The sequence below is a fragment of the Charadrius vociferus genome, unplaced genomic scaffold, assembly GCF_000708025.1.
Source record: "Charadrius vociferus isolate BGI_N301 unplaced genomic scaffold, ASM70802v2 scaffold365, whole genome shotgun sequence".
Classification (NCBI taxonomy): Eukaryota; Metazoa; Chordata; class Aves; order Charadriiformes; family Charadriidae; genus Charadrius; species Charadrius vociferus.
Window position 1 is genome coordinate 2,234,741 of NW_009648559.1, and position 14,081 is coordinate 2,248,821.

General features: G+C 40.4%; 1 protein-coding gene across 1 annotated transcript in view; it reads right to left on the reverse strand.

Moving 5' to 3' along the window:
- PDE8A (phosphodiesterase 8A) overlaps nucleotides 1–14,081 on the reverse strand; it is a 128,696-nt gene that overhangs the window by 22,712 nt on the left and 91,903 nt on the right. Inside the window, exons 3-8 of the mRNA XM_009886122.1 lie at nucleotides 12,494–12,684; nucleotides 11,274–11,330; nucleotides 8,869–8,926; nucleotides 7,343–7,431; nucleotides 7,044–7,122; nucleotides 5,318–5,455 (exon numbers count right to left, since the gene is read on the reverse strand). Coding sequence (XP_009884424.1) covers nucleotides 5,318–5,455; nucleotides 7,044–7,122; nucleotides 7,343–7,431; nucleotides 8,869–8,926; nucleotides 11,274–11,330; nucleotides 12,494–12,684 — 612 coding nt within the window. The remainder of the gene's footprint in view (nucleotides 1–5,317; nucleotides 5,456–7,043; nucleotides 7,123–7,342; nucleotides 7,432–8,868; nucleotides 8,927–11,273; nucleotides 11,331–12,493; nucleotides 12,685–14,081) is intronic.

The window sequence follows — 14,081 nt, forward strand, 5'->3', positions numbered from 1 at the left end:
AACAGGAAGAGAAGCTGTAGCTTCATATGTTTTTTCATTGAAAACTGTCTTACAATACAAAACAAGTCAGGACTGGTTAAACTGTGCCTACCCTCAAGTTTCTCCCCTGTAACTAACCTGTCGGTCACTGTGATGCTGCCAATGCACGGAGAACTTCCAGAGGGGCAGCCTGTCAGTGCTCTGACAGCAAGAGCCGAACCTCAGGTGCTGTGGGAATCAGAACCACGTGTTCTCTTCCCAATCCTACACCAATGGCGCTGGGGGTCACTGAGCAGAGCTGGGAAAGACCTCTGCAACAGTGAGAGCTCGGACCAGCCCCTGCCTGGAGCGAGAGTCCCCCAGAGGCTCCAGGAGCTCCTGCAGGCTCTAAGAGTGGGGGGCACCCCTCACCCTGCCCCAGGACACGCACCGCACGGCTGGGACCGCTATGCTGACCTGCCTGCCTTTCTCCCTGACTGCACTGGCTCCTCCCAGGACAGGAAGGTCGGTGAGAAACCATTATGCCGACCTGTCCACCTTCGCTTCTGGACTGCACGGTCTCTCCCACAGAGTTCAGAAGTCCTATCGCTGCTTAACATTAAATGCATCTGTGACTAAAAGCACTTTGGTGTCCTAGTACATTTGCTTTCCACACTGTCAGTTCAGTCTCAAAAAGCGGCAGAGATTTATCCTGGCTTTTTTAAAGCAAAAGAGAGCCTAGTAGAATCGCTACTGGATTCTGCTTCCCATCTGCTGACTTCCCCTCTCAAAGCATTCTGGTTTGAGGATCACATTTAAGCAGACAATTTTTGAAGTACCAGATTGGCACTGCTGGTATCATTGTTTTTTGATAAAATTCATAAATGGGGAAAAAAAAGGAGTGGAAAGGAGTTGTTCATTTTGCAGTGAGAAGTCTTTTTTTTTTTCCTCTGGAAATCAGACATTTCTTTCTAGTGCAGAGCCTCATTTTCTCTTTCAGTGAGACTCAGGAAATGTCCCTTCTCCCTTGTTTAAGACATGCTTTTAAATGAGATACTGTTAAAACAATCACTTTTGTTATTTAGAGATTTAAAATCCAGAAGGCCCCACCATGGTCTAACACCCAGCCCCAGACCACCTCCCTGCAGCGGAGCCCCCACCCGCGCTGAGAAGCAGGAGAGCTCCCACGCCGACGCATGCCGACACAGCCGAACGCGGCTCTGGCACATGCCGGGGCATCGGCCCCTTACCTGCTGCTGCCTCCCCACTCCCTCACCACGCTGCTCCTGCTTCTCAAACTGTGCTACAAATACCACAGCAAAGACATACACCACAACACTGACGGACCTCCCCGGGTCTCCCCTTGCGTGCGGTGCCTGGACTAGAGTTGCCTCCTCACAGGGGTATTTAGGAAAACTCAGGGAAAGCAAAATTTGGGAACCCTGGGTCTCCCCCTTTCATTTCTGGCAGCAGCGCAGAGGCCCGTAACCTTCCAACAGAGCCGGCCCTTTGTAATTTGGCAGCTGACAAGATTTACAATCTTCCCTGCACGTTTCCATCCCTAAGATACTTCGTGGTGGTGTTTTTTAATAGATGTGTATTTTGAGCTGGGCATCTAATAAATACCAAGTGATTAACAAATAATTGCTTCCATATTGCACATTCACTTAATACAAACTACCTATGCCAATTGCTGTCTTTCACTTCAACAGACTTTAGACCAGATCTTACAAACGTATGTGAAAATACCTCCATGAGGCACATGACAGATATTTATTTATGTTAGACTGACAGATCTCGCAGTCAAGCAGGCCACAGCACAGGTAGAGAAAGAACAGTTCTGCATTTATGTTGATGGAGCCAGCAAATAAAGACTCCAGCCCGCAGAGAGCTGCACGGTGACAGGCTGTGCAGAAAAAAATATGAAAGGCTTTTCCAAGGATCTGTCGGAGAAAAGAACTGTGCATAACAAATTGGGAAGCAAGCATAATATCTTCTTCTGTGAGCTGCATGAGGAATACAAATGAAGATAAAGCAAACATCACAAAATTCAATGCTCTTATAATTAAAAGTATGCATATCAATAGTTTCCTGACAACCAGGATGAGGCAGAGACGAGTAATCGATCTCTAACTCAGGTAATAAACCCGGAATGTGTACAAAGAAGCGAAGTCATGAGGTACAGATTGGAAAATTCTCGCATTGAAAGTGCATCCTTTTCAAGACAGGTTATTCACTAATGTGTTCTTAGTCAACAGATCGATTTTTCAACTTGCGAATTTCTAAAACCTGTGAAGCCGTGGCAGGAAATGTGCGAGGGAAAAGGTCAGCAGGATTCTGAGAAATAGGAGGTCCAAGCCAAACTCCTGCTGGTAGGTAAGGTTCTCCCAGGGATGTTACTTAAACATATTTTAAGAACACCATATGCTCTCTCACAGCGCCTCTGTCAGCAATCCAACAGAGAAGAGCTACTTCACAAGACGTGCTGTCAGTCACCGTTATGTCTCCATTACAGCCGCACAAGTACAGGGATCAGTCACTTCTGCACAGCCTGGCGTGCTGGGATCGAATGCAGAGTAAAAACCATACGCAGTAAGAAAAACCGGCTTCACCCTTTATAGAGTGAATCAACGCTGAGGTTTCAAACGTCATTAAGGTGGCCATGGCCGTGCATCTGCCTGCTGAGCACCCGCACGCGCCCAGTAAGGAATCCCCCAATTCAGCCTTCCCTTTGGACTGGGGCTTCTTGCCCTAGACAGCGAAGTTCAGCAAGCTACATGTAGAAACAGAGCAAATCAAAATAAACACAAAACAACCTCACAGAAAGTAAGGCCGAGTTAGGAAGGAATTGCACAGACTTTTATCACAGAGCTCGATGGCTCTCCCACCCCCTCTGCAAAGACAGCTGTCTTGCAAATAATTTGCAGGGAGGGAGAGGAATTGCATGTCCCGTCTGATTTATCAATAGCTGTCCATCTCAGTTCAGAAAAAGCAAAACTGAGATAAAGAGCTTTGTGTCAAACTGCAGAGATCAGAGGCAGCAAGGATTCTAGGCAGAATTGCACATTTCATCTTAATGGATGTAATTTGAATCACGAAACAGAAGAATGAAGAAAGTACAACTTGTTTTTTAAGTCCTCAAGTATGGATGGGTGAAAATGCCTTTCAATAACGCTGGCTTGCAAATTGCAGCCAGCTGTAGTAACAAAAAATGTACTTCCAGACTTTTTTTTTTGGCTAAGAGAAACAACATCCTGACCCAAGAATCCCTATGTAACATGCAATTAGCAATTTTTGTGTATAATGCCTATGAACTTTTGTTCGGATGTACTGAACTTGCTCACAGCGCTGTTTGTCAGCACAAGAGGGGAAATGCTGCAAGAGTTCATCTCACTAAATACCATTTAAAGACTAGAGGTAGATTTTGTACAGCTTACATTTTTCTAAAGATCAGAAAACCTTCCCTTCTATTATTTTTGTTGTATTACCATGTTTGTTCAAAACAGAAAAGCCAAATCTGTTGACAGGAGAATATGGTAGTAGACAGTTGGCTTTTTGGTGTGCTATAACCTACAGTAGCCAATATATAGCCTATTGTGATGGGAAGCAGTCTTTAAAATTCAGGATACAAAAAAAATCACAAGTCTGCAAACTACATACGGACCATCTCAGAATGATCCAGACACAAGTTAGGCACCTCCGAAAATGCTGTAACATCTCGACACGAATGATTTCAAACTAAAGCACCTCCAAAGGGCTGCAGCATTTCAAAGGTTGCTCTGCACAGTTAACTTCTACTCACAAATACTTCCTGTAAGAATTTAATTTGCAATTCATTTTTCTATTAGTATGTAAATATAAGGCTACATAGATTGCATTCTATAAAATGTTCCAAAGGGAAATACAAAAAACAGAACATATCCACCTAAAACAGCTTAAGCTGTTTCAGACAGACAGGTTTAAATAAGTGGTATTTCATTAGCCCTCACGGTTGGAAGCCCTAGAGGCAGGAGTAAAATAAGTGCAAAGAAAGAGATGGATTAGGGTTAGATTTCTATCATTCATAGAGTAAAATATATTTCCGTTATTAAAGAAATTTTTATCAGCACACTAAAATATTAAAAATGTGATCACTTCATATCTCGAGAATTGATGTTGTGGATTTAAAGCTGACACGTCTAATGGATCTGAATTATAACTGAATAAATACTCCCTCATAACATCAGTTTTGTATTACACGTTTACTGAAATAATTTCGGTCAGGCATCAGAGGCGTGAAGCACCATAATCCCAGCTATTGTCTGTTGCTGGGATCTCTTCCAAAAGGCCAATACAAGCAGAAACGAGTGACACATTCTTGTTGAAATGCACATGCAATCGGCACCCAGCTAGAGTGCAGCTTTTGTTGATGAATGCTTGTGTTAGTACCCTGATTTACACGGTATGACTCATCACAACCTTGCATCGGTGCTTTCGCATCACTGCCTGGATACACAGAGCGCCATGATTCATTCTAGCATCTCGCTGCTCCGTGTCAGTAACGTGGAGCTTCCCTGCAGTCAGGATGACCCAACCAGCTACCCTGACTCAGGTCTGAGCACGGGCCGTGACGCAGCTACAAACACACCAATTCCCAAATCTCTTTGTGTTACCTCCATGATCTTCTGCCTATAAGGTACTATGACACGTTCAATGACATCAGAAGCATGTACACCTCATTGTCAACATGCAAATGAAAGCCCCTAGATGGATCCTCACATTACTGCCACAACAGTCCCAAAGGACCACCGTGGAGCTACCAGGCAAACCGCAATGTCTCTGCAAGACCTCCCTTGAAGCCAGCTGCACTGCCTCCTGCGCTTTCTTGGTGCAACACACGTTTCTAATGGAAATCCATTAGACAGCTCCCATGTCGTCAGAGAATAAGAGATATCGGCAGCTGACACTGCTGATGACTCGCAAATGTCTACTCTTGATATTTTTACATTCTAAACTTGCAAATCAGCTTTCGCATTTCAGGCTGAAATGCTCCGTGGTTCTTTTCTCATTTGCATCACACTGGATAACATGTGCATCCAACCTATTTCTCTTTGGCATTCCCACACCTTTTACTGCCTACAGCATGTATTATAAAGAAACACAGCAAGTCACTTATTTTCATAAAACGTGTACCTCTTCCAAGCAAGAAAAGAGAAATAAGCCCTTAAAAATGAGCGTTTTTTACTTCCTCTTCTTGTTTGAACAAGAAAGCTGCAAATGCTATGTGTCTGTGAAGCTGCAAGTTACATCATGTGTCATCCCTAGACAATAATAACTTTTACAGGCAGGAAATGATAAGTGATATAATGCCATTACTCACCTTTCCTATCTTTATGCAAGAATTAATAGTATCTAGGAAATCAGCTTTTTTTTCATTTATAGGCACTTCTGTTAATTCCTTTCCTATTAGTTCACCTATTTGATAGCCCATCACTGTTTCAAAAGCAGGATTGACGTACTGTGAAATAAAAACAAACAAAAAACCATTCAACAGAATACTTAAAGCACAACAGAATCCCTTTTTTTTCCTATTTGCTAAGGCAAGGGATCTCTTTCACAGCCTGAAATAGATATCTGTATGTATTGCTCCTGAGAGAGATGCCTACACATTTTTCTTTGTGAAGCAAAACAGGAATGTCCATGCTAGAAGAGCTGTGTAGAGTATGTGCATTTGGGTAAAGAGAGGGAAATGATGGAAACAGCTGAGTATTACATATCCACAGAGTTTATACAGACAACATAAATTCCTGAAAAATGAGCTCTGTCAGCTCTCAAACCTGTGAATCTCAAACCTACCTCAGTGTTCCTAAAAATCACAAATCAGATGGTGGGATACCATAGGAATGTTTACCTCATCTACTGACAAATTCATCATATTATTGTGTGTAAGGGCCAACCATCACTATTGCCCTGTCCAGGCCAAGCCCAGCCAAGCAGACTGGAAGAAGAGAAATCTAATAGAGCAACTTTCTCTCTGAACTGAATGTTGCGTTTTGCTGCAGCTCTGTGGCCCTTGCCCTACAAAACTGAAGACTGGTACCCATAGCCCACACCTTCATGACCCTCTTGCTGAGTTGCAGACACAGGTCCCATAATAACAGCACCTGAATGCCTCACAACTCGTGATTTTTCAATAGGAGAGAAATGAAAAGGGTGCCACTGGACGCCTGCTGCTCCTAAAGGTTCCCCTCAAGAGGTTCCCCCGCTGTGTGAGAAAGCCCTGCCTGCTGCAGCTCCAGGACTCTTGCGCATGTCGTTGTCTCATATCCTGGCGCTCTCTGCAGAGGGACAAGATTTGGTCCGAAAAAACATACTGAAAAAACTTCAGGATGTGTTCTATTATTTTTGTAAAAGCAATGAAGAAAGCACATCCTTCAATGAAATTGTCAAGTTCTGGGTCAAGAGGGTACAATTTATATGCATGTTATAACTCCCAGAGGGTTAGACTCAAGCTCTTCACTGATAATAAAATCATTCCTCACAGCTTTCATAGCTAGGGATGGAACTAACTCCCTTATAAAGATGATGTTTTTCAGGACTGCAAACCTAAGCACAATTTCTTTTCCCTTTCTTAAAGAAATTTTTAAGAGAGAATTACATTCAAAAATAGGTGGCATGAGAATCCCAATGCATCAAGCAGTATCAGATTTATGAAAAAAAAAAAAAAAAGAGTGTACTACCTTTATTAGATTTACTTTTCAAGAGCACCAAATTAACATACAATATTTTTGCAAAAAAATACATATAAACCAGTGGCTGCATTCATTCGTGATACAAAAGAATCGTCACAAAAAAATAAAACCAAGAGAGTAAAGCCTTATTCTTTCAGAAACAAGGATCTCCCTTAAAACTGACTTGATTTATGCAAGAAATTTTAAATGGAGAAAATTCTACTCTACAGCTAAATTCACTCCAGTCATTTTGGAACCATTAAGTTAGGTTAGATTCTTGTACTGTAAGAAAGAGTAAAGGTAATCATGGATTAAATAAAATACAGTTAGTCCACAGAGCAATTTTCTGTAGTTATAAAAATAACCGGAACAAACCTGTATTACATGGTCTTCACTTGTGATCTCAATGGCTTCTTGACTTTTCTCTAATGCTGTAAATAATGAATTGCATGCCCTGGAGACGAAAAAAAAGCATCTGATTAAATTTAATCCATATAATTCTTATTGTATATAACAATAAGGTATTGCAACTTCATACTGAATAATAATGTAATTTAACATATTTTCTTCAGCTAACTGAAATTTTATAATTAACTACAGTACAATAAAACAAGTACTCTTTTAAGGATGTGGCTGAATTGACACTGTTTTGTTGATGTTTTTGGTAAAATTACCTTAGTTTGAATTGTGCTCGCACCTCTCCAAATTCCAGCTGAATCAACTCATTGTAACAGGCCATTATATTGGAATTTTCCACATATCTCTGCAAATAAAAGGTTAGAAATATTTCATTAATACACATTTCCATAATCAAGTGTATGAAGTTTTGTCTTCTTTTGCTTGGTAAAGAACTAAAAGTAGATATGCCAAATATGAACATGTTGTAACACAAACAGCACAAGAAGATTACTTTTTAGGAATGGTAAAATTCTTCAGGTTACCGCATTTTGAAAAGGTGACAGATCCTCATGGCAATGAGGTTCAACGAACCTGTTTATTCTCTGTGACTGTCAGCATGATCAATATACAACATAATCTACTTTTAATGATGTTATATGCTTTGATGCTACTTTTTAAAAAGAACATTGAAAAGATAAAGTTGCGTCTCAAGTCATCAAAATTTGAGATTATTTTGAGGTTCCAATTGGTCATACCCCAAATTGTATGCAGAGAAGAAAGCAAAACGTCCTGACAAATATACCGGCCATTGGATACAATTAATTTACCTGGGCGCTTGTATAGGAACGACCTCAGAGTCTTTGATGATTTTTAAAAACATATCACTTTTACCAGGTATGAGCCTGAATGTTAAATCTTTGTCCATAGTAAACTGCCACAGGCACTGATAGTTTGGGGTGGAGGACTGGTTATCAAAGGTAACCCACCACATCAAGGCTGCTAAACAAAATTTTCTATACTTTGCCACGAGTCCCATCTCCAAGGCTCTGAGCCATAAATAATTCAGAACCTGTGCCGGATTACTTCTGTGCCCACTGGAATGACTCTGTACATATAAGTACAGCTTTTTTCAGGCTCTAGCATTTCCTCTATTAGGACCTTACTACAAATAAGCAAACAGGTGCAAATGGATTGTGATGGGATAGCAAAAAATCTGGTGAGCATGCAACCAAACACTCTGAATCACACTATAAATCATGCACATTTTTGTTCCATTGTCAGCTTAATGCAATGAGGAATCCATTTAACTGACGCACTAATAAGCACCTTTCCTGCTTAATTGGAATAGTTGCCAAGGAACAGGTTCAATGCAGTGCTTTTCAGGTGCCTCCAAACAATAGATAACAGCACTTGACAGTGTCTGAAGCCTGTTTACAGATGTGAATTGGCATTTGATAGAAGAGATTTCCCACAGCACGTTCTGTTGTTCATTCGAAGCCGCTCTCTGGCTCTGCTACAGTCACTAGCCAATTTTGTCAATGTCAACTTTTCAAGCAGAGCATCATGCACTTATATGTAAAAAGTAGAAAAGTCCCAGCGCCACTTCTTGTATTCCTGAGAATGTCCACCTACTTAATCAGCATCATTCTCATTCCACTGGTGTACGGTAGCTCAGAATGAACACGCGTGAGTAGCATGAACAAGATTTACAGGTTGGATTACTGACACAGTCACCGGATAGTTTCTTGCATGACAATTTTGGAATGTGAGAGCAACCTAGTAGAGTATAAAACATACATACCCTTGTGAAGCCAGCAGAGATCAGGGGCAATATTGATGACTCTTCACGATCAGCATGCCTTTTAAAAAAGGATGATAAAGTCAGAGATTATTTCTGTAATCAACTGAGACCAAATTTCACAAGCCATTGACATACCTGTACCCCAGATATCACACTAAAGGCTAATATGGCTAGATCCTTTTAGGATCTATGAATAAAACACACATTATGCAGGTTTTATAAGCTTTCGCTTTAGGCATGGATAAGCCAAAAATGTTATTTTCCTTTTTGCATGTAATGAGCTGCTTAAATCACAAAAAAAACCCCTAATGCTTCAAGAAAACCACTTAATTAGTTAGATTGTTGGACTATTCCTTCTTTTTTCGGTACTGGATTCTTTGTTGTTTATGCTGTCCCTAGTCAAAGATTCACTCGAAAGTCTACATGGCTAAAATTTTATTAAATGATTTGTTATCCTGAGTGTACCAAATCTTAGGTGGGCAACTCAGGACGCCCGAATGAGCATGGATTTTCTAGTGTTGCCTATACCATGCCTTCTAATAGGTCACTTGGGGATGACATACTCCTAAAATGAGGTATCTGAATCATTTTGAAAAACTTGGCTATACTGTTAAAAGACACTCCAACATATGTGAGTGTATGGCTGGAATCTGGAAGAAAGGCCCTTAAGTTAAGTTTCTGTAAATGAGCAGATGGTAGCTGGTCAAGTTTAGCAAATGGCACGATAGCTTTTACTTATGTGTTAAATTTTGGATCTTATAGCACCTCTTGTTTTTTTTTTTTTTCTGTGCACTTGTTTCTTATGCATGAAGAGAATAATGCCTACTACAGTACAAGGTTTGCCCAAGATTAAGCAGAGAGAAGGGCAGCTGTCAGAAAAATTTCCCCATTCCTCACGCCAGCCATCTGGTAATGCTGCCTCCCAGAAGCACAAAGAAAGAGGACAGCCATTCTGCAGGGAAAAAAAAACCCGAAAAACAACAAACGGAACTGCAGGAAAATGAAGTAGAAGACCCTACGTATGCTATTGGCTAAAAGTCAGGCTTCTTCACAAATATGTTTCTTGCAGCAAGAAAGGAAATGTGTGAAAGTTCTCTGTCTGTGAAATCCTAAATGGCGACTCGAGAACGCTTGTGTTTAGCACAGGGGAACTTGTCACAGTCAACTCAGCCCCAGCAGAAGGCAAACTCGCTTCTGAAGTTTCCCGTAGCCAGGGATACTAGACACATCTGAAAAGTCTGAGAACTCAAGCTGCTGAGATATTGTCACCACATGGGGCTATTATCTTGTCCCAACACTCAATGTGAACATTTTGAAAAGATAAAAATGAATTACAGGGAAAACCCCCTTTTGAGCAACTTCCTAATGGTGAGTCAGCAAGCCCAGCTTCCAAGCTCTCCTCACTTTTGAGGGGAACTGCTGGCCCACAGAACCACAGGTGTCTTTGTCTCTGATGTCCATGAAGAAGCTGTTGAGTTACTGTTTGCTCTTTCACTCCTTTCTTTCTCTTTTCTTTTGTATTAGTTCAATGAGAGACAATTCTGAGTGTAGAAGCAGCGGGTACCATAGTCAGGAGACTTCCTGGCACAAAAACATCAAAGCTGATTTTCACAATGGAATCCCTTGAAATGTGTAATTAGGGTCTTTTGTCCATTAGAGATGTTGGTGGAAAAGAGGATTTTTAATGGGAAACTTCAACACCTCAGAATTGGTTTTCAGAATAAATGTCTTCTGAGAAATGGACATTCCCAAAATTGTACTTCGAGGAAATTATCTTTCATTTATTTCATTTCACATTAAACATATTGCATTTTCATTACCTTTACATTATTTTATGATATATAAGTAATGTTTTCAGAGGGAGGAGGAGGAAAAAGGTATATGCACTGCTTTACTGAGATATCATAATATAGTCTATTTTATTTTTAAATCTTCTATGGTCAGATGCTACTTTAAACTGATCAAATTGTTCCACATCTTTTTTATAACTCAACAGATCTCCTGTTTGATCTGAGATAAATCAGGCTGAAACACAGATCAATAAATATTCAAAGTGTTATTTTTATTAATACCAGAATACAGATCTATGAGGCAGTTCCACAGTTCTGTATATGATGTGTCAGAGGTAATTTGAAACATACTCCTAAAGCCTCCGGAGATCAGGAGAGGGGAAAAACCAAACCAAAACAAAAAGATCCAAAGTGAGACCACTTTAGTGAAAACTAGAAATCAAAAATCCTGTCCCAGTCCTGTCGCCAAAGAAGGTGAAAACTCTAGATGGTATAATACATCACGACGAGCACAGTAAGAAGTTCTAATTCAAGTTTTTTAATGTAGTATTTGCTTTTCCAAAGCTAAGATTTACATTTTCTTGATCACCTGAAAGTAAAGATATGAGTATTTACCTTCGTACTACACCAATAATGACTGTATTTTCTGAGGGTTTCGTTGTTCTGATAGACCTTTAAATAAAAAGCAAGATCATTTAACATTTTTTTTAAGTTCACATTACAGAAAACATGACTTTACAGAATCTTCACACAGTACTTTTCTTAAAGTGTCTCTTTTAAAGGGTTTAACAACAACAACAACAACAAAATCCTGAGCCTGTTGGACCACTAAGAAAAGAGAATAAATTTAGCAGTGCCTGAGACTCCATGAAAAAAAAAGACACAGACAATGTACGTTAATCTAAACCTCAAATACTCTCAGTGGGGGAATAGCAAGAATTCTCCACTCTGCAACGACTTGTTTGAAGGACTTGGCCTCACTCATTTAAGGAGCATTTTACTTTATTCTGGGGCAGAATGGTTAAAATGTAACAAGGGGAACAGTGCTGATATCTAGTCTTTTCCCGACAAAGATCTTATCTAGCTTCTTTCCTTCAGCGAGGAGAAGAGCCTTTGTCCCAGTGCCCTGGACCCACCACACTCGCCCAGGGTACATAACCTGACCCCGCCACCCCCACCCCACAGACTGTTGCTTGGTCTAGACACATTCCCAAGGGGTATTTCACTGGAAAGTCACTGGAGCAAGGCACCACTGCCTGTCACGTCTCTGTGGAGGGCCTCAGAAAGGCAAATCCTTTCCCCCTTTTTTTCATACTTTACAGCAGTTTGTGAAAGTGGTTTTGGAATCGGTTTGCAACTTTGCTCCTCATAACAGATTTTCAAATGTTGTAGGTATGGAAACGTGCACACAAAACATTGCCTATTTGCATCTGGAGTTACTCAACAGCAAGTGACATTTCAAAAAATTCAGAACACTAATGAAGTGAATGTATTCATTAAATTGCTTGGTGGCACACGCAATTTTTGCAGTTAATTTAATGTGCGAACAAGGAACCAGGTCTTTAAAAAACCCCAAACAGCTCACTAGGGCAAGAAATTTGTGCGCTGTGGCTCCAAGCCAGATCGAGCCTCGGACATCCTAGCACACAGCTAGAAATGCTGCAGCTATCAGATGTAAAGCACTGAGGCAACATTATTTGATGCTGTCAGTGGACATCTGTCCAAAAAACATCGATGTTTGATAGATTTTATAAAAGGGTCATATAAAAGCAAAAAAACTTTGATGATGTGTTAACTATATAGTTAAGCATTAATTACACTGAAATGGTGCTTACCTGCATAATGCTTCTGCATCAAAGTATCTGGAATGTCTGTGGTCAATAATGATAATGTCATGGTGTTTATCAAGAAAACATTCTAGTGCAGACTCAGGTGTCCTGGCAATATTACATCGAAATCCAGCTTTCTCACATGCCCAACAGAACCCGTTACTCTGGTTATCTTCTTTGGCAAACACTAAAAGTACCTGGGTTAAAGACAGACAGTGATCACTACAAACAACTCTTACATATATAGTAGATCCTGTGACTTTTGCCTCTTCCTAACATGTTTTTTAAAGCTACTTCCAAGGTTTAATCCATTGTTTTTAACAGAATTGCTTTCCACAGAGCTTTTATAATTGCCTGTATACGGAGGTGTTTCAAGTGGATAAAGTAGTCTGCCAGAGCCATTTATATCCACACAGGATGAACAAGTTTGGGAAGTGGCTCTCTCATCATTAGTGACAAAGAGAGCTTAAGCAATCAGCTGAGACTAGATGCCTACGTTTCACAAAACGTACGTGAAATAACAGCAAGTCTGCTTTTCTTCACTGAAACTGTCCCACATACAACTGTTTTCTTGGGGTTTATTTTTCTTGCCAGGATCATATTCCAGGAAAAAAAATGCCACGGTTCACCTCATGTGAATTAATATTTAACAGTGCTTCAATGGCATGACGAAAAATGTGCTTTCCCTTTCAACTCATTCTAGGTCCCCCAAGTACTGGATGCAGCCCACTCTGCAGGGTTTTGGCATCTACAGACAGGCTGGGCAAGATGAACTCATGCAAGACTGAAATCATAAGCAGTACCTCTGTTTATGGAGCACGTCCCCATGTGACTCCTATGCAAAGCTTGCCGTGGGATTTACATCGCAGAAGGAGATTACCGTGGTTGAAATCCAGAACTGGAAGTCAGATCTATGAGGCAGTATTTGCTCTGTCCTAACTTACTGTGTAATTGCCAATAGCTTTAATCTCTCGGAGCCTTTTTAAAATCAATACAATGCCTGCATACTTAAAGTATGATAAGGCCCAATTCCTTCTAAAATGCATTTCAAATTTGAGGGTTGAACATAAACAAAGTCTGCTAAGGAAGACTCTCACTGATGTGATTGTGCTTTGCGTCAGGTTATTTCGTAGAAAACTTCTTTTGCCTGAAAGAATACCCAGAGTGGCAGACTATAGATCTATGTTAGTGTTGATTTTGTGGATGACTCTGTATATACAGCCTTTTAGGAAAGATGGATAACTAAAGCAGCATTTGGTCTATTGTCCCAAGACAATGATCCTTCAGTAATTTAATCAAACCACACTTAGATATATGCTTTGATCACACAATAATGTGAAGCGTGTGTACCTCGCACCACATCCCGCTGCCATTTATCTTCTGGGTGATTTTAGGAATTCCAGTGCTGGTTACACTTTGGACCAGGTTGGTGGCATGTCTACCAGTAAATCTTAACATTTCCATGTAGTGCATATTTTTGTAAGAATGAAGGACTTTGTACTCATTTAGTTCAGATTACTTTTATAGCAAGCTGCAAAACTCTTTGCAAAAGCGTGTCGTAGTTTGGGCTGTATTTAGTGAAGTTAATTTATAA